Source organism: Plecotus auritus, assembly GCF_963455305.1.
Source record: "Plecotus auritus genome assembly, chromosome: 2".
NCBI lineage: Eukaryota > Metazoa > Chordata > Mammalia > Chiroptera > Vespertilionidae > Plecotus > Plecotus auritus.
The window spans coordinates 13,186,978-13,205,206 of NC_137771.1; the positions used below are offsets into that span (position 1 = coordinate 13,186,978).

The 18,229-nt window shown below is 55.4% G+C and overlaps 1 protein-coding gene across 18 annotated transcripts in view; it reads right to left on the bottom strand.

Annotated features, from left to right (window-relative positions):
* RAP1GAP (RAP1 GTPase activating protein) overlaps window positions 1-18,229 on the bottom strand; it is a 68,094-nt gene that overhangs the window by 37,461 nt on the left and 12,404 nt on the right. For 8 of the 18 annotated variants that reach the window (XR_013959963.1, XR_013959964.1, XR_013959965.1 and 5 more), the window contains exons 1-2: window positions 11,160-11,206; window positions 9,167-9,202 (exon numbers count right to left, since the gene is read on the bottom strand). The exons of 3 other annotated variants lie outside the window; for them this stretch is intronic. Coding sequence is in view for 6 of the 15 variants with exons in the window: in XM_080656884.1 (XP_080513010.1) it covers window positions 9,167-9,202; window positions 11,160-11,203 (80 nt within the window). In the remaining 9 variants the exon portion in view is untranslated. Of the gene's footprint in view, window positions 1-9,166; window positions 9,203-10,249; window positions 10,316-11,159; window positions 11,224-18,229 lie in introns of those variants that run through there. 7 more of the 18 variants (XR_013959958.1, XR_013959959.1, XR_013959960.1 and 4 more) reach the window with 3 other exon arrangements.

The window sequence follows — 18,229 nt, forward strand, 5'->3', positions numbered from 1 at the left end:
ACTGCCTAAGCTTGTATCCTAGCTCGGCCACCCAACAGCTGTGTAACCTGGGAAAAGTTACTTAACCTCTCTGAGTCTCAGTTTCCTCCTCTATAAAATGGGATCGCAGTGCCTGCCTCCAAGGGTTGTCTTGAGGACTAAATTACTACATGTAAAGTACGAACATTTCCTGGCCTTCCCTTCTCTCTTCCTTTCTCCCTTCTTTCCTTCTCTGCAGGTTGCTGAGAAGCAAGGCAGGATTCCTGGTGAGAGTGGTGAGAAGGCAGACCGGAGTACAACACAGAAGCAGTGTGCTAGAGCTGCTCGAGCGTAAAACCGCCGCCGTGTCAGGTACTGAGCTCCCTGTCTGCAAAGGCAGGCAGAGCCTCTCTGCGGTGTAGTGGCTGAGAGAGAGACGTGTAGGAACAGGAGGAGGAAACGAAGCCAGGGCGTGACTAGGTGACTTCCCGGAGCCTCCCCCTGGTTTCTATGCCTCTCGATGACGCTAGGTCCCGGGGATTGAGGACCGAGGCAGTGGGTAATTCCCATGATTTTGAGGACATGGACTTTCCCGGGTTGACTGGGGCACACAGGTTGCTACTACTTCTCTGCAGGGCTGTTTGGCCATCCCTGTCAAAGATGAAAACGTGCACTGGCCCGGCAACTCCCACTCCTAGACATTTATCCTCCAGAAATATTTACACAAATGCACAAAAATATATGAACGAAGAACATTCACTGCAGCAGGGTACGTAACCGTTAAAATGTGGAAGCCACCCCCAACGTTCATTCAAAGGAGGCTGGTTAAATAACTATATCAAGGTACATGCAAACCATGAAATACCATGAGACTCAGTGATGGCGAAGAAGGTCTCTAGTCCTGGCACAAAAAGGGGTTTGAGGCATAATGGTTACTAGCAAGTGAAAACAGCAAGTTGCACAGCAAGCATCTTACTTACAACAACTTAAAATTACATGTAAAAGTTCACATGGCTTATCCCTGGGAAGCAGGGCCACGAAGAACTCTCCTTCTACGGGATTTATTTGTCTGCACGGTTTGGATTTTTACAATGAGCAGTTATTACTTTTGTGACCAGAAAAAAAATAAAGTATTTCTTAAAAGTGTACGTTTACTATGAGTTAGCTCTCTGAGTACCTGACTCCTTTATCTTTTTCAACCATCTTGAGGAGATATTCTTCACCCTGAATTCCAAGGAGGAGACTCTGACACGAGGGACCACATGGCCACGGTCCCCCCGCCGGGAGAGACAGAGCTGGGCTGTCACGCCGGCCTGGCTGACTCTAAAGCTCACACTCTTCAGGCAACCTGCTCCGAGGGTCAGGGAGCAGAGAAGGCAGGAGCGAAGCAGCCTGGGTACGGGGCACAGGGCTGTGCCCTGGGACCTCCGCTGTCACATCCTGGGAGCCAGGCCAACTGAGGCCAGCATGTCCGGGGCCAGCGTTGTCTGTCTCATTTGCAAATGCAAATGCAGGCCCGGCTCCAGGCTTCAACTCCATGCCCTGAGCTGCCCTGGGCTGGCAGGCTGGCAGGTACCCAGCCCCAGCCCTGGCACTCCCCCCAAGGCCACAAGGTCACTAGGCAGGTGGGCATGAGCTGCGACTCTAAATAACTTTCCATGTTGATCAACCTGTTTCTGGAACAATCTGGCACTGAAGGTCACTTGCCACCTTCTCAGCAAGAGCCTGGAAAGAGGATGACCGTGGCTGGATGGGCCAGGGAACACGTTTAGAAGTCAGGTGGACTGAGTTCAAATCCCGGCTCCCGCTGTGGAGTGAGGCAAGTCACTTCGCCTCTCCAAGCCTCCGCGACTCCATTCCCCCAGCCGTGAAGTGGGGTTGATCCCTGTCTCGGCAGGGCTGCTGGGAGAATTCAGTGAGATTCCCTGAGCTAGGAGCCACCTGCCATGTGCAGGGGAGTGTTACGATCCTGCACACGTGCGCCTGAGGCATGTGCACGCCTGTGCACATGTGGAGCGGACACAGGTCGCTCCTGGATGGAATGGAGGCCCCTGCCCCACAGAAGCAGCAGGCCGGTGGGATGAAGGTCTGACACCTCTGCTGGCAGCCAGCACCAGGTTTTCTACAGCCCTGCCTGGTGGAGAGAGAGGGTGTGTGACTCTGTGGGGGAGTATGTGGCTGGAAGGCCTGGCAGGAACGTAACATGTGGGTGGGAGAGAGAGTGCTCTGTCTGGGGCGTGTGTGGGTTTGTACGAGCGCGTGTTATTTATCATCGTCTACCTGCCTAAAAGCCCCCGGTGGCTTCCCACTGCACACAGGATGGAGACTCCGCCGCCTCACGTGGCCCACTCGGCCCTGCGTGTCTGCCCCACCTCCAGGCTTCTGCACACACTGTACTCTCTGTCTGTTACACTCGGCCCTGGGCTCCCCACCACACAGTTGTGCTAGGCCAGGGCTTTAAAATACCTCCTCACCCCTCTCACCCTGAGGTGGGGACTACTAATACCCCCACCTAACGCGCAAAGAAAGCAACCGGTGCCACCACTCAGCCAGGGAGGTGCTGCCCAAGGTCACCCAGCCAGGACGCAGCACAAGCCTGTCGGGCTGCATGGCCGGTGTTCTCCAGGCCAGTGTCAAGGTCAGTGCCCAAGGACAGCAAGCATGCTCCCAGGTAAGCAGGTCTCACCTCCAGGCAGGTGGTGAGCTTCCAGAGGGCAGAGTCCACCCCCTTCACAGGGCCCAGCACATAAGACGATTCGCTATAACTGCGTTCCCGGCATCGCTCTGTGCTGGACCCTGGTTTCAGCCCTTGGCACAAATTACCTCATTGGATCCCCACAACGACCTACGAGGCTGGTGCTTTTAGTGTCTGCATTCTGCAGGTGCAGAGACCAATACCCAGAGCAGTTACCCCACAGTTACACGCCACTGGACCGACAGAAAGTCCGAAAAGTCGAAGCTGGTATTTGAAGTCAGGTCCGCCCGGAACAGAACCCAGATCTTTCTATGCCTGAGCACCGCCGGGATGTAGAGGCAAGCAGGGCCACCAGGCTGGGAGAGCCGCAAGAGACCCCAAGGACCTTCTATGCCTCTTCATTGTGCCAACAACGGGCCTGGGGAAACTGCCCAGAGCTGGGGACTCACTTCCCATGATCACACGGGAAAGTTATGGCAGTCCCAGGACCAAAATCCACCTGGAGGGGATCTTCCCGACTCCTTAAGCTAGAGGGGCGTTTTCGTGGAAGACGGGATCTCTCTGGTCTGGGGCCTCTCCCAGGATGTGCCCTTCCCCTGAAGTGGGCATCTCCTGGCCCCACAGGAAGAGAGAGAGAGACGAATAAAGGGGCTTCAAGGCCGGCCAGGGCTGAGCTGACTAGAGAATGAAAAGGAGGGCAGGCCAGGACCAGTGACGGATCAGACCAGAAAGAGCAGACTTGGGGAGATACATGGAATCCCCAGCCTTATCTCACCGAAGAGCCAGCGTGGGGGATGGGAGACCAGGGGGTGCATGTATGCTCAGGCAGCTAATTCTGAGTCAGGAAGAACTTCTGATGTCCATCTGAGCTGCCCGACAATGGAACCGGCTACTTTTAAGCAAAGGAAGGGCTGGTCAAGGAGCTGCGAAGCGGTCATGATGGTCTCAACCAGGGATGGTGGGTTTCAAGAGGTTCAAGAAGCCGCTGAACATAAAGCTGCCTATTTCTCAGGAGACCCCAAAGGCTTCTTCCAACATTCAAAGGGGTCATGAACCAAAGGAGGGGTTCCTTGCTAAGCGGGAGGCCATAGGAGGGTACTTCAAAGGTCTCTTCCATCTCCAAAGATTCTAGGAGACCCACATGTTCTGCTTCTAATATTTACAAAGCCAGAAGTCTAAGATTCAGTGGTTCTGTGCGTCAGTCACTGACATTACATCCAAACTCCTATACTGCCTGCAAGACCCTGATCAATCTGGCCCCTCCGCTCTCTCCAAACCCACCCTGCCCTCACTCTCCCTCATCCCTCCAGCCACACTGGCCTCCTCCCTGCTCCCAGACAAACGAAGCTTGTTCCTGCCTCAGGGCCATTGCACCTACTGTCCCCCCTCTGCCAGGACGGCCCCCTGGCTCCTGCTAACTCTTCCCATGGCCGACGCCTCCCCTTCTTCACGTTTGGGTTCAAACGCTACCTCCTCAAAAGGCCTTCTATGACTGCCTCTGTCAGCCTCCATCCCTGTAGCTTAGGGTAATGTGCAAATGGGAGCCAATCGCTTAGATTCAAATCTCAGCCTTGCCAAGAGACCTTACACAGGCTCTGTAACCCCTCCACGCCTCAGTTTCCTCAGCTCTCAACCAGGGGTAATAACAGCACCTGCCTCATGAGGAAGCTGTGAGGGTTAAGTCCATCCACACATGCAAGGGCTTTGGGACACAGCCCAGCACCCCGTAGGCTCTAGGTGCGGGTCAGCTCTCCTTAGTGGGTGCCCTTGCTTCACAATTCAGCACAACCACACAATTGGTTTTCTTGCCTATTTATAGGCCATGTTCTTTACTCCCCATTTTGTAGATGAGGAAATTGAGGCTCAAAGCTGTGAAGCAGCCCTAACCGGTGTGGCTCAGTGGATAGAGCGTCGGCCTGTGGACTGAAGGGGCCCAGGTTCGATTCCGGTCAAGGGCATGTACCTTGGTTGCGGGCACATCCCCAGTAGGGGGTGTGCAGGAGGCAGCTGATCGATGTTTCTCTCTCATCGATGTTTCTAATTCTCTGTCCCTCTCCCTTCCTCTCTGTAAAAAATCAATAAAATATATTTAAAAAAAAAAAAAAGCTGTGAAGCACTGGCCAAACCAAGCTCTCTGGAGATAGGGGCTGGGCCTGCCTCATTTCCCACTGAACTTGCAGGGTGGCATACAGCAGGTGCTCAGTAATGACTTGTGGCTGAATGAATGAATGATGTATTAATGACGGTGACTCTATCACTCTGAGGTGCTGTACAGATAGGAAGCTATGCACTTAAGATTCTATTTTAGCCCACCTCTTCCCACCCTAGTCCCAAATGACCCCCAGCTCAATCAAGGTCCCAGAATTTCTTAGAAGTGGCCACTGGAACAGGCAGGCTAATGAGGTAGGGACCAGCATCCATGCCTCTGTCCCCAAAGGAACCCCCTTGCCCCAGCTGGACCAAGCAGATGCCTTGGCATTTGCCTTGGGGGATCCCTGCCCAGAGGTATGGTGGCAGGTGTGGGCTCAGGAAGCAGCTGCTAGCTCCCTCATCCTGTGCTCTGCCAGCTACCCGCCAGGGGCCTGCCTACCAGATGCATAATAGATGAGGAGGCCCAGCGGGCTGTGCCTGCCTGGCATTTCAGAGCCACTAATGAGGCCAGCCTCGTGCTTCCTGCAGTGGCACACAGACCCCCAGGGCCTCCGGCTCAGTCATTACAGGGAGAAGCCACCTGAGGACAGGAGCTGCCCACCCAAGCCCCACACTCATCACAGGCAGCGTGCAGGAGAGCAAGGGCTAAAGGTCTGGCCTCAGGCTGACCGCCGTGCCACTCACAGACTGTGCATCGCTGCGCCAGACAGGTCCCTCCCTGAGCCTCCGTTTCCTCATCTATAAAATGGGGAAGAAGCTGCTTAAAGACGGAATAAAATAATTCAGATGAAGTGCTCAGCCCAGAACGTGGGACCCAGGAAACGCTTCATATGGGGAGCAACTGGGACCATCACTGTCAAGGGGGGATATCTCAGTGACCAGATGGGCCCTCCCAGTGGGGCACCTGGGGCTGGGCAGTGACGAGTGTTCTGGCGGTATTGCGGGCCATCTCCCTCTCCTTACCCCTGAACCAGGACTTCCCTCATTTCTGTGGCTTCCTCATCCCTGGCCAGGTCCCTTCCTTGGCAAGAGAAAAATCTGGATTCACATCCAGCCCTCACCAGCTCTGTGACTTTGGGCCAGAGCCTTCCTTCGCCATCCTCAGTTTTGGTTCTTGGCCTCTGAAATGGGGACACTAAGCCAACTTGCAGGACTGCCATCACGACTGAATGAGACGACCGTAGTAAAATGCCCGTCACACTGTGGGCACTTGATCCTTGCTGGGTCCCGCCTCCTCCTCCGAGGCTCCCAGCTTTACAGTCAAAGTTGACTCTTCTCTTCCAGAACCCCCTTCCCTGAACAACTGCACCCAGCCATTCCCCCACCCGAGGATCACTCCTTCCTCTCCCCACCATTCGAATCCACCTTCCATGTCCAGCCCCCTTATTACTTAATGTCGCCACAATAAATTCAATAAAAAAGAAAAAACAGGTCCAGCCCCCATTACAGCTGCAGAACCGGAGTTACCCACTGTCCCACTGGCTCCTAATCCTCACACTGGGCCGCATGCCTCATCCCTCTGACATCTGCACACTTGTTCTAAGCTCTTCCACTGCAAATAACCTGCTGACGAGGTGCAGGGGGTGGGGGAATCCAGTCATGATCACATCTGGCCTCTACCAGCCCTCACTGCTCCCCTGATGCAAGCCCCAATCTCTTAATCCCTTTTTTAAAGGAGTTGGGAAAACTACACCCCCTCCAGGAAGCCTTTCCAGCTTACTTGACAAAGTTTTACCTGTTCCACTCTCTGGACACATTCGATTCAATTCCACAAACATTCATTAAGCATTTGCTGGGTTTGGATAGCTGGGCAAGACCGATAGAAAGAATAGAAAGATCAGGAGAGCACAGCCTAACTTGTATGGAACTAGAGCTGGAAAGTGGGCCTAAGTCAAAAGTAACTTCTGCTGCCCTAGCCGGTTTGGCTCAGTGGATAGGGCGTCAGCCTGTGGACTGAAGGGTCCCAGGTTCAATTCCGATCGAGGGCACATGCCTGGGTTGCGGGGTCGATCCCCAGGAGGGGACAGCCAATCAATGATTCTCTATCATCATTGATATTTCTCTCTCTCTCTCCCTCTCCCTTCCTCTCTGAAATCAATAAAATATATATATATATTTTTTTAAAAGTAACTTCCGCTTCCAAGGACCTTAGAGCTTGCCCTGCACTGCAGTATAATATAGACACATTCAACTCAGCTGAGGTCAGCTCCCTGGAAGATCCAATTCAGCAAGCACGTACTGAGCACCAAGTGGCTCAGAGAGGGGAAATGAACTGCCCAAGATCACATCACTGATATGTGGCAGAGGCAGCTTCAAATCTATGTCCATCTGACTCTGAAAGCCATGCCTTCCCACTACCCCAGGAAAGAGCCTAGTGTGCGCTCTACAGGCATGACAAGCAGGAGGAGAGGTGTTCTAAGGAGAGAAAGAGAGGGTGAGGGATCAGGAAAGAAAACACTCGACAGTGACAAAGGTGGGCTGGAGGCGAAGACTAGTGAAAATGGAAAGGGAGGGCATAGCAAGGGGAGGGGAGAACGTGAGCAAAAGCACAGAGGCCGTGCTCCTAGGGGCCATGTTCCCATTGATGAGAAACGCAGGGAAGGGAGACAGGAGTCCCAGGCTGGAAAAGGAGGTGGAGACAGGCCTTGAATGCCAGGAATCATAATTAATGGTCAACATGACCCCATTTTACACTAATTATGTGCCAGGCACAGGGTGGGGGCTTCCAGAAGTGGGGGTGGAGGGGGGGAAGGGAGGATCTAGGTGTTAGCACCTTGGACAGCAACTCCAGCAAGGAGGTTGTGGATCACGGGCAAATCCTCATTTCAGAATCTTACGTTATAGGTGTCAACTGAGGCACAGAGAGGAAAAGAGACTTACCCAACATCATAGAGCAGATTAGTTACTATCAGTTCTGGGCCCTTATCTCTGACTCTTCATTCAGGGCTCCCTCAAGTGGACTCTCTGGGTCACCCTCCATCTTTAAGTCTTCCCCAAGGGCATCCTTCACTCAGACCCGCTCTGTGGCCTGGAGGCCCTGGGACAGAGCAGGTGAGACTCTGGGCTCTGCAGAGTCTAAAAGATCGAGATTTAAACCCCAGCTCTGCCACTGACTAGCTGTGTGAACTTGGGGAAGTCAATTCCCCCCTCTGTGCATCACAGTTTTCATCTGTAATGAGAGATAATAGTCCCTAACTCAGGGATGTGGGAAAGATTCTGTGAGGTGATGTAGTTCAAGCACCTGGCAGTACCCGGTCACAGCAGGTGCTTGACAAATGGCCGTTGTGGGGATACTGTTACTGAACTCCTTGAGGAAAAGACGGCATCTTCCTCACCTCCACCCTACCTCTGCTCTGGGCTTAGCACAGAGTCTTGCACAGAGTAGAGGCTCTAAGTGACTGGGCACAGCAGCAGGATCTAAGCCCAGAGAGGGAGAGTGACGGGCCCCAGGTTACACAGAGAGCATCAAAGGAAAATAAAAGGGCAGACCCTGGAGCTCAGCCTGGGTACCCCAGAGAGGGCTTCCTGGGGGCAATAATGCCAAATAGGAGTCGCCCAGCAGCTGGGGGCACTGCAGGGCCTGGGGACCCTGGGAAGCCCTCAGCAGGGGCAGGAAGCAGGAGCCAGAGCCCTCGGGGGCTCTCCTAATGGAGCTGAGGTGGCAGCAGAAGCAGCCAGCTGGGCCCATGTGGTGCTGGTGTCAGGGAAGCCAGGCAGCGCCGGGGGTGCTGTGAACCCCGAGGTGAGGCTGCACCTCCACCCACTGCTCTCAAGGTTGGGGAAGCTGCAGGCACAATCGCCTTCTGCCCTCCTCCTCCAAAGAGAGGGCAGCTCACGCTTAGGAAACGGGCTGGAGGAGAGGGTTCTGAGGGCTGTGCATGAAGTGGAACTAGAGGGCTTGGGGGTCAGCAAAGAGGCTAAGGGCACCCCCAGCCCAGCCGGGAGCCACCACGAGGTCAGAAGGAATGGAGAAGAGAAAGGAAGGACAGCCTTTCAGCGAGGGCCTCCAGTATGCCGGGCCGTTTGGTTTTGTTTTTACAACTTCCACTGTTACCCAGGCATTCATTCCTATCTCCACTGCACAGGTGAGAGCGCTGAGCTGCAGAGAGGTTAGTGGAGTGCTGAGGGTCACACAGGCAGTGGCAGAGCTGACATGTAACCTGATTTGCCTGACTCCACGGCAGAGAGCTCTAGAAGGAACCGTGGGGGGACAATACGTGGGGGCAGAGCTGGTAAGAGGGTCGGTCCGCCCCATCGCCTGGAGAGAGTGTCCAGAGGTTGGTGGGGTCTGGCCTGGCATTATAGGGGGTGGTAATGAATAGTTCAAGACTGCCCAGCCCAGCAGCTCGCCCCAGCACTTACCACACACTCCGGCGAGGGGTGAAGGACTTGTCCACCCTGAAACACAGCAAGAGGGGCAACAAGTGAGGGAACAGCCCCTTCTTACCCGGACTTGCCCAGCATGTCAGGCCAACCCCACTCACCCCCCACCCAGAGGAGGCCGGAGGAGGTGCTCAACGCAATGTCACTGTCCCCCATAGGCTACTGGAGCCCCAATGCCAGATGAGGGACATGGGACGGTGTGGGGTAAAGGAGTAAGGAAAGAGGCAGGATTGGGGACACGAGGGTAGGGAGCAGGGGCCCGGGGCCAGGCTATGGGGTGGCAGAGGGGTGGAGTCAGCATGGGAGGTCCGGGAGCAGGTGAAGAGGAACAGTGACCACAGCATTTGGGATCAGAGCCAAGACGTGGGGTGTGGCTGAGGCCAGCTCACAGTGTTTCCAGACGGGACTAAACACGTGGGGGTTAGGAAGAATCCCCCCCACACACTTCCCCCAGCCTGCCCTGATCTTGGAGCTGGAGCTCGCGCACAGCCACCAGGGGACAACAGCCGGGGAATGTGGGAGCAGGAGGTCCACAGGAGCTTCCTCTCCTACCCGACCCCAACACACACACACCCTGCCCCCAAAGCAGAGCCAGAGGAAGTCCTCAAGCTCCCAGAGTTCAGCGGTACCCCCAGGCATTATCCCCCCAACCCCTCCAGGTCCCCCTTCAGAGAGAGTGGGTAGATTCTCCCCCGACCCACCTCTGAGGGCACCTTGGGGTTGGGAGGGCTGGAGAGGGCTCCACCCTCCTGCCCAGTGGGGGGCCTAGGGGCTCAGCAGCTGTTGGGACAACAAACAACTCTTGCTTCCTGCCCAGAACCCAGAGGAGAACGGCAAAGGGGCACCAAGCCAGACTCTGCCAGCGAGGGGGCACCATCTGGGGCGACAGGACCGGGGTCTCCCAGGGGTCAGCTGAGGTGGACTCTGCAGACTGGGAAAGTGAGGCCAGAGAAGCCAGGACTTGCCCGGGGTCACACATCAGAGCCCAGCCCCGCTCCCTGTCCTGCCTCTCTGAGTCCGCTGAGCAGAACCTCAGCGCTCAACCCAGGCTCCTCTCCTCACCTGATGGCTTACCAGGCCCGGGACAGAGAAGGCACCGCGGAGGCTGGGTGTCCAGAGAGGGCAGGCACGTTGCACACACTGCTCACAGCTCCTAGTCTGCACCAGCAGCGTGACATGCGTGAGCCCCAACTGCTCCACACCCCAAAGGTGTGTGTCCCTCTAACTGCAGGGAGGCAGGGCCTGGTGACGGTTATGCAACTTTGTCCAGCCAGGGAAGGGGCTCTGGCCCCAGTCTGCCTACCCATCTCCCTTCCCATTTACCAAATCTCTGCCTGAGGCCAGAACCCCCCGGCATGCCTCTACACCCCTCTGAGGTGGGCACTTGAGGTCAAGAAGGATGGTGACCCCAAGATGTACAGCCACCACTCTACCTCCACCCAGGTCTCCAGGCCCCGGCAGCCAATAGCCCTGGGAGGAGGGGGTCCCTGAGTGACGGGGGCATGATATAGGGGCAGCCCAAGGGCCCAGGGGTGGGGTGGGCGGGGGCCTGCTAATGGCTTCTAGGTTCCCTTCTTCCAAAGCCTCAGTGCAAGGGCCCAGCTGATTCAGAGACCAAGTGGGGGCCCCTGCAGGGCCTCCCTGACCTGCCCCCGCCCACCCCCCTATACATGCAGCCAGGAGTGCACACACAGGCCCAGCCTCCTGTCCACACACCAGTCTCATGCCTAAGAGCCGTCATGAACTTGGGACACAAACACAGAAAGTTCCGACCCCACGCGTGCCCATGGACATCCAACCGCAACACGCAGGAACGCACAGCAGCACTGCCCGCCGCACTGACAGCACGCCGCTCACCTCTCCACCAGCACACATTCACAATCACAACCAGGTACAGGGGCACCCGAACCCAAGCCGGACGGGCAGCCCGCGCGCACGTGCCCACGCGCGCACCCCCGCCCGACGCACCTACCCTCCGTAGGCCCCGAAGGTGAAGCTGCGCTTCCGGCAGCTCATGGTGCCCCCGCAGCCACCCGCCCATCTGGCCGGAGCTGAGCCGGAGCCGACTTCCCCGCGCCCGCCCGGGTCACCTTGGCAACTCGGGCCGCCCCGCCCCCGGCCACAGGCCCTGGGATTGTCCGCGCCTCCGCGGGCTGCGGTCCAGCTGCCGCGGGCAGCCGCGCAGAAAGGGCCGCTTGTTCACGCCGCCCTCCGGCCGGGGGCGGGGGCTTCTCTGGACTTTCCCAGCTGGGACCTGTGGGTGGGGGGGCGGGCGGCGGAGAAGGAGGGAGGGGGGTTAGACGAGACCCACCCTTCACCCCCAGACCGGGGGGCGCACTGGGCTGCAGACCCTCCTTCTTCCATCCCCCGCTGGAGCCATGCCTTCCGTGCAGAGCAAGCTGGTCGGGTCAAGAACTTGGAATCCAGGGTCAATGGTCGCAATGTGGGCAGGTCTGTACCCTCCCTGTACGTTCCTCAAATTTCTCGTCTGTAAAATGGGACTAATCTCCTCCCCCACCCCCACCGCCCTTGTGGTAATGGAACGAATTAATGCAATAATGCTTAATAAATAGCAGCTGCAAAGAGTCCCACACTACGTTAGAAGCTCTGCTCAGGCAAACGAGAGCGTGAAAGAAGGAACGGACCAGTGTCACCCCAGAAAAAGGAAAAAATAAAATATAAAGTGTTAAAAAAGAAACGAATATGTAAAACTTGAAAGAAAAAAAAAAAAACATCCACAAGAAGGAACAGAGTCTCCAATAGCGCTTCTATTGCTCACTCTCACCCCCCTCTCCCTGGTGAGGAGGAGGCGCAAAGGGGCAGGAATGGAGATGCCCCGCCCTCCTCTTGAAAATTCATCCAGCCTGGGTTCCTGCCGGCTGAGTCCTACAGCTGGTCACGTATTCACTCAACAAACACTCGGAGCCCCTCTTCTGCCCCCAACTCACCCAGGGCTCAGTTCAGCCCACCCAACAGGAAGCTGCCTCTCCTGCCCCAAGTAAAAATGTCTCAGGTGACAGGGGACACTGGCCCTGCCCCCCAGGGCTCACTTCCCCCTTCCAGATGCCCACTCTGCGCCCCAAAGAAGGGGGGATTATTCCCCACCCCCCTGCACCCAGGGAAGCCCCCCGAGCTTTCAGGTTTCCCATGGGGTTTTCTGGTTAAAAGGACTACAGGGAGCAGATGCAGTGGGGGGACATGGAAGGACGGACGACCAGGGATATGATGACAGGGTGAGAGGGATTCTTCAAAAGCCTTTCAGGAACTGTTCGGCCTGCCAGGAAAGCACCCGCCATCTTCCCTGGTCTGGGTACAGGCTCCACCGTTTCCTCACCCAGGCAGGGGGAGGTGGTACAGCAGATGAAGACCCCAGATCACAGCAATCACTGCTCTCTTGGGGGGTCCACCCCCAGCATCTTCTCTGCCACTCTGGAGGGCAGAGGAGCCCTCAAGAGCCCCTTGCAGCGTTCAGACGCTCAGCAGGGCAGGCCTGATTTCCTTGCCCTTAGAACTACCCGCTGGGTTTGGTTCTCAGCGGAGGGTCTGGCTCTCTCTTGGCAGGGTGCTCCGGAACCAGGGCAGATTCCTGGGTGGAGGGACGTCCCCAGGGCAGTGAAGGATGCCCACTCCTCACAGGGCAATCCAATATGGCACTGAGGTTGGCCTGAGAAGGGAGGAAGTCTCTCCTTCCTGAGTGGTGGCAGTGGGGAAAGAGGGCAGAGAGCTGGAGGGAGGGAGGACCAGAAGCTAGGCCTGGGCTTTGGGGGTGTGCACAGTGCCAGGGCTGGGACCCAGGACTCCAGCCACATCCAGGCTGCTGCACCCCCTAGGACATGGCCCTCTGTCTCGAGTCTGTCTTTTCAGTAGGAATGATTCATAAGTGGGCTCTGCATGTCCACTTGGCAGGCTGGCCAAGGGCCTCCAATGTGCCAAGTTTCCCAGCCGGGCCTGGCCCCTGGGAGGTCCTGCTGGTGTTGGGACAGTGGGCCCTTGAGAAGGGCCGTGGGGGCCACAAGGTTCCCACCAAAGACAAAGAGCCCAGTGTGGGCTCCCGCCTCTTGGGTTCTGACCAGCTGCAGCTGCCTCACTGGCAAGAGTGGGGGGTGGGGTGGGGTGGAGGTCACGTTCCCTTAGCCAGGAAAGCACCCGACACCCCCTGGCCAGCTCCTGGTCCCTCAGGCAACAGCATAATTGAAAAGCACCTTCTTAACCTGCAAGGTCACTTCCAAGAATTTAGCCTCTACTTCAGGGCATGTGAGCCTGAAGATAAATGGCCAAGGACAAGGGACAGAGAAGCACAAGTTTATGTCCTCATGCTTGTGAAATTTACACTCACCCTGTTTAAATCCCAGCTCTCCTGCTTGTCAGCTGGGTGCCTTCGGGCAAGTCACTTAAATCTTTCTGTGCCTCAGTTTCTTCATCTGCAAAACGGGGTTGATGATGAAGATAACAGTACTTACTTCAAAGGGTTTTGCCGAGGGTTGACTATAAATGAATACTTATAAAGCACTGAGAACAGTATTCGAATAGCATGTGCTTATTAAAGAAAGCACTTGCTGTAGCATCCTCTGTATTGGGCTAAACTATATGAAATCACGATTTCTGTAGTTAGCAAAGATTTATAGTAAGAATTCCAAAACAAACTAATGGCCATCCAGAGGGAGTCAGACAAATAAATTAAGATCAATTTACACCATGCAATGCCATCTAGCCGTTGGAAGGAATGGGGCAGATCTAGGTGTGGACATATGGAACAACCTACAAGGCAGACACACACTCACCGAGGCCATGGACAAGGCTTTGACACTTCCTAGCTCTGTGATCTCAAACACATGAGTTAATAGCCCCCCGAAAGCCGACCTCCATCTGTGACCAGGAGTCAGCGCAGAGCCCGTGCTTGCCCGCTGGCACCAGGAGGTCATTGCCATCTTTGGGATGGGATAGAACTCCCTTCTTCCTTTCCCTGCAGCCTCTCACCTAGAAACCAGAGCCAGGCTGCCCTCCTTCTAGAAGGCGGCCTCCTCTTCTGGACCTCCTAGGTTTGCACCTGAGTCTCACAGGTGCCAGACTCGGTGCAGAAGGAAGGGAGGGTACAGGATGCAGTGCTGCAGAGCTCTCTTTCCAAGTTCACCCTGGGTTCAGCTCGGGGAGTCCCACCCACCTGCCTCCAGCTCCCACTTCCCAACCCACAGCAGGGAATGTGAGCGAAGCGCAGATTCCTGGGAAGATCTCAGCCTGGGCTCCAGGGGGGACTGCTGGGGTCAATTCTTACCAGGGTCCCCAGTAACCTCCCCTGTCCCAGTCATTCCCATTCAGGGTATTTGTCTCGGCTGCCTGGCCAGCAGCCTCCTGTGTGGCTCTGCAATAATCAGTTTTCCTCCCCGCACCTCAGTTTGCTCATCTGATAAACACCCACTCTCACCTTGCTGGGTTGAGACAAAATAATGGAAACATGCATTTGCCTTTGGAGGATTCCATTATCCACTATCCATTATCAAAGTATCATTACCCTTAGCCATGGTCTTTGTAGCCAAGGCACACCCACCCAATCACATGCTGTAAACCCTGAGCTCCCGGAGAAAGAGTCTAGGGGGGTGGGGTCCCCAGGCCCTGGGGAGGGAGGGAGAAGTGGGCGTAGCCTGGCTCACACCATTTCCCCAGCAACCTTCCAGTGAGGTTAACAACCCAGCCATCCCCTGTCCTGGCTCTAAGACTCCTACTTTATTCAATGGGTTCCTGAGACACCTGCCTATTCAAAGTGTCCCCTTCAGGGACCAGGACAATTTGGCCTGGACAAAATGGTCCGAATAAATGCCTCCACTAAGGCCGACACCCCTAAGGACGTGCTCTGGTCACCATAGGGACCATGTGCCTCCAAAGGTCCCTGAGAGCAAAGCGCTTTTGGGAACACAGACACAAAAGGGCATGTCTCTTCCTTCCTCAACCGTTCAACGAACGCCTGGTGAGCACCCACTATGCACCTGACACTGCTCAGGCTCTCGTGACAGAGGATAAACAAGGCGTGGAGTCTGGGAGGATCTGTGCACACCTGCACAGGAACTTCACCGACGCACATGCACGGGCCCTTGTATTGTGCACAGAGACATCTAACTCATGCCCACAGAGGTCATAGCAGATCAAATTCACGCAGAAATGCCCGCACGAACGTCAGTCCTTACACTGCAATCCCACATGCACATACACATGCAAAAGTCAAATCAAGCTCACACCCATACGTTCCAAAACCAGTGTGTGTTCACCTCCTTACTTGGCTGTGTTTGTACACACATGTGAACACACACCAATGACAACAGATTCATTCACAGAAGTCACAGGCCTACACGCCCTTAGATCACATTATGCTCACATGCAATATACAGACACACTGTGCGCACGCGCGCACACACACACACACACACACACACACACACACACACAGTGGCCAGATAACTATTGGGAAGAAATAAAGGTAGGAGAGAGGATGGCTCTTTGGGGGTTGAGAGTTGTGCAATTACTGCACCCCAATGAGAGGGGAAGCCAGGGCCCTTCTCACACATTGTAGGCTGGAGTCCAGCCAGCCTTCTTCTGCTACCCCCTGCTAAGGGCAGCCCCGCCCCCCCCCCCCCCCCCCGCCAATTTTCAGGGGCATGTAGGCTGAGCTGGAAGGGAGAATGCTTGATGCCCAAAGCTCTACCCAGTGCAACTAGGCTTACTGAGCCTTGTACCAGGGGGCAGGAGACCTGGGTGTGGCCCCAGCTCTGCTTGTCACTCATTGTGTTTTCTAGCACAGACTCTTCCCACTTTGGGCCTCTGTTGGTCCATCTGTAAGATGGGGGATGGGATGCCCTGACAATTCCTTAAGGTGCCACCCTCCCATTCAGCCAGTCCAGGATTCTGTGAACCCCTCTTCACCCAGCCAAGGTCCCCCACCTTGACAGTCATTCTCAATGGGGGTGTCACTGCTCCCTAGAGGGCATTAAGAAAATACATGAGGATGGTTTTTGTCCTTGGCAATTACTGGGGATCCCCACTATCATTCAGTGGGTGGGGGCTAGGAAAGCTAAGCTGGGAATGGTTCCACCCAAGGAAGACTTGCCATGCATCAAATATCCCCCCCCCCAGATATTCATGTGGGCAAAAAGCCCATTGATCCCATTCTAGAACCTAATTGGTTTATATATGTACTAGTGGCCTGGTGCACAAATTCGTACACAATGAAAGGAAATTAATTAGAAGAAATCTTTTAGTATCGCTATTCGCCCTTTCTCTATAATAGAAGCGTCAACCAAATTCACGATCGACAATGACAAATGGAAACACACGTGTGCGATTGGTGAACAAAGGGTAAAATATTTAACTGCAGCAGCGTTTGACTATATTCTGTGCAGTGAGAAAACCTGAAGTCATTTTCAAGGTCCACCATTTCTTACTTCTTTTCAGTTGGGTCAAGTTTCCAAGCTTTCTAAATCTCCATTTCCTGGCTAATGAAAAGAAAATAGGATTCCACCGAGTCTCCTATCTACCTGCTCCAGGACTTCTGTGAGGATCAAATGAGATGAGGCACAGGAAAACGCTTCACAGACATCTGGTTAAAGTGTAAAATGTTTCCACCTGTGTTCCTGGGCTGAAGAAACTCCAAGGAGGCTAGTCGCTAGGGAGAGGAAGCTGGGCGTTGCTATGTGATGTCATTACCCAGCACCCATAGCGACTGTTTCGGGGCTGGGCTGGGCTATGGGCTTCATTTTGCACCATGGGGTCTCAGTAGCATCGACTATGATTTGGTGGGGTGTCACTCCGGGGTGGTGGCATGGCCTATGTCCCACTTGGGGGAAGCCGAGTGTTGCTTTCTGGGCATCAGCTCTGCAGTGCCGTTTCTCTGTGCCTGTCACAGCAGCTCCTGCATTGAGTGTCTGCCCCCTGGTGGTCAGTGTGCATCATAGCGACCAGACGGAAGGTGGGAAGAACACTTAGCGTTTTTGCCTTTTATATGCGAAGTGCTTGATTACTTTATTAGGTCCTGGGGTGTGATCATGCTAGAGTATCTATGGAAAAGAGGGCTTTTACTTTTTGTTGTTGTTGTTAATCCTCACCGGAGGATATTTTTTCCCATTGATTTTTAGAGAGAGTGGAAGTGAGGGCAAGAGAGAGAGAGAGAGAAACATCAATGTGAGAGAGACACATCAACTGGTTATCTTCTCCATGCACCCCAACTGGGGCTGGGGATCGAACCTGCAACCAAGGTATATGCCCTTGACCGGGAATCAAACCTGCAACCCTTTGGTCTGCGAGGCAACGCTCTAATCACTGAACCACACCAGCCAGGGTGAGGGCTTTTACTCTCTTAGGGCAGGATATCTTTTGGTTTTTGAAATTAGGTGTGTAGGTAGGTCATTACAGGAAAAGGAATGCTCTTTAAAAAACGTTCTAACCGGGCCTGGGAGTCCGCCGCGGTCCCGGGCGACCTCCAATGGCCATCACAGGAACTGCAGGGCAAGGGGCGGGCGAGCTCCAGGACCAGGGACAGCGCCCGGGACAGCGCCCCGGGCGTCTCCCCTGAGGCGTGGGGGGGCCGGGGAGCGCCAGGAGGCAGCGCCCTGCTTTCCCGGTCTTGCGCTCCACACCCGCTCCCCCCATACTTGTCACTCCTCCCCTTGTGCGGAGGCGGCCCCCAAAGCCTGCCCTCCCTCTCCCTTCTCCCTGATGAACTGCCGCGCCTCTCCTGGGACACAATGCCACACCTGAGCGCCACCACGTGCCGCCGCCCACCACGTTCGGCCGCCCCCTCGCCCCGGGATCCGTTCGCTCCGTGCGCAGATCACGAACCGCGCCTACGCGCTCTGGGACTTCTGTGATCCCAACGACAGACCCGTGAGGCAGATCCTGCAACAGTTATGTGACAACCATGACTGATGGGGAAACTGAGGCCTGAGAACAAACAGATCCTGCAGTTCTGATGCCTCCTCCAGACCTCAGGCCCTCTACCCACCCCCTCCCCACCTCTGCACCCCCGTCAGACATGCACCCCGGCTCAGTAAGAGAAGC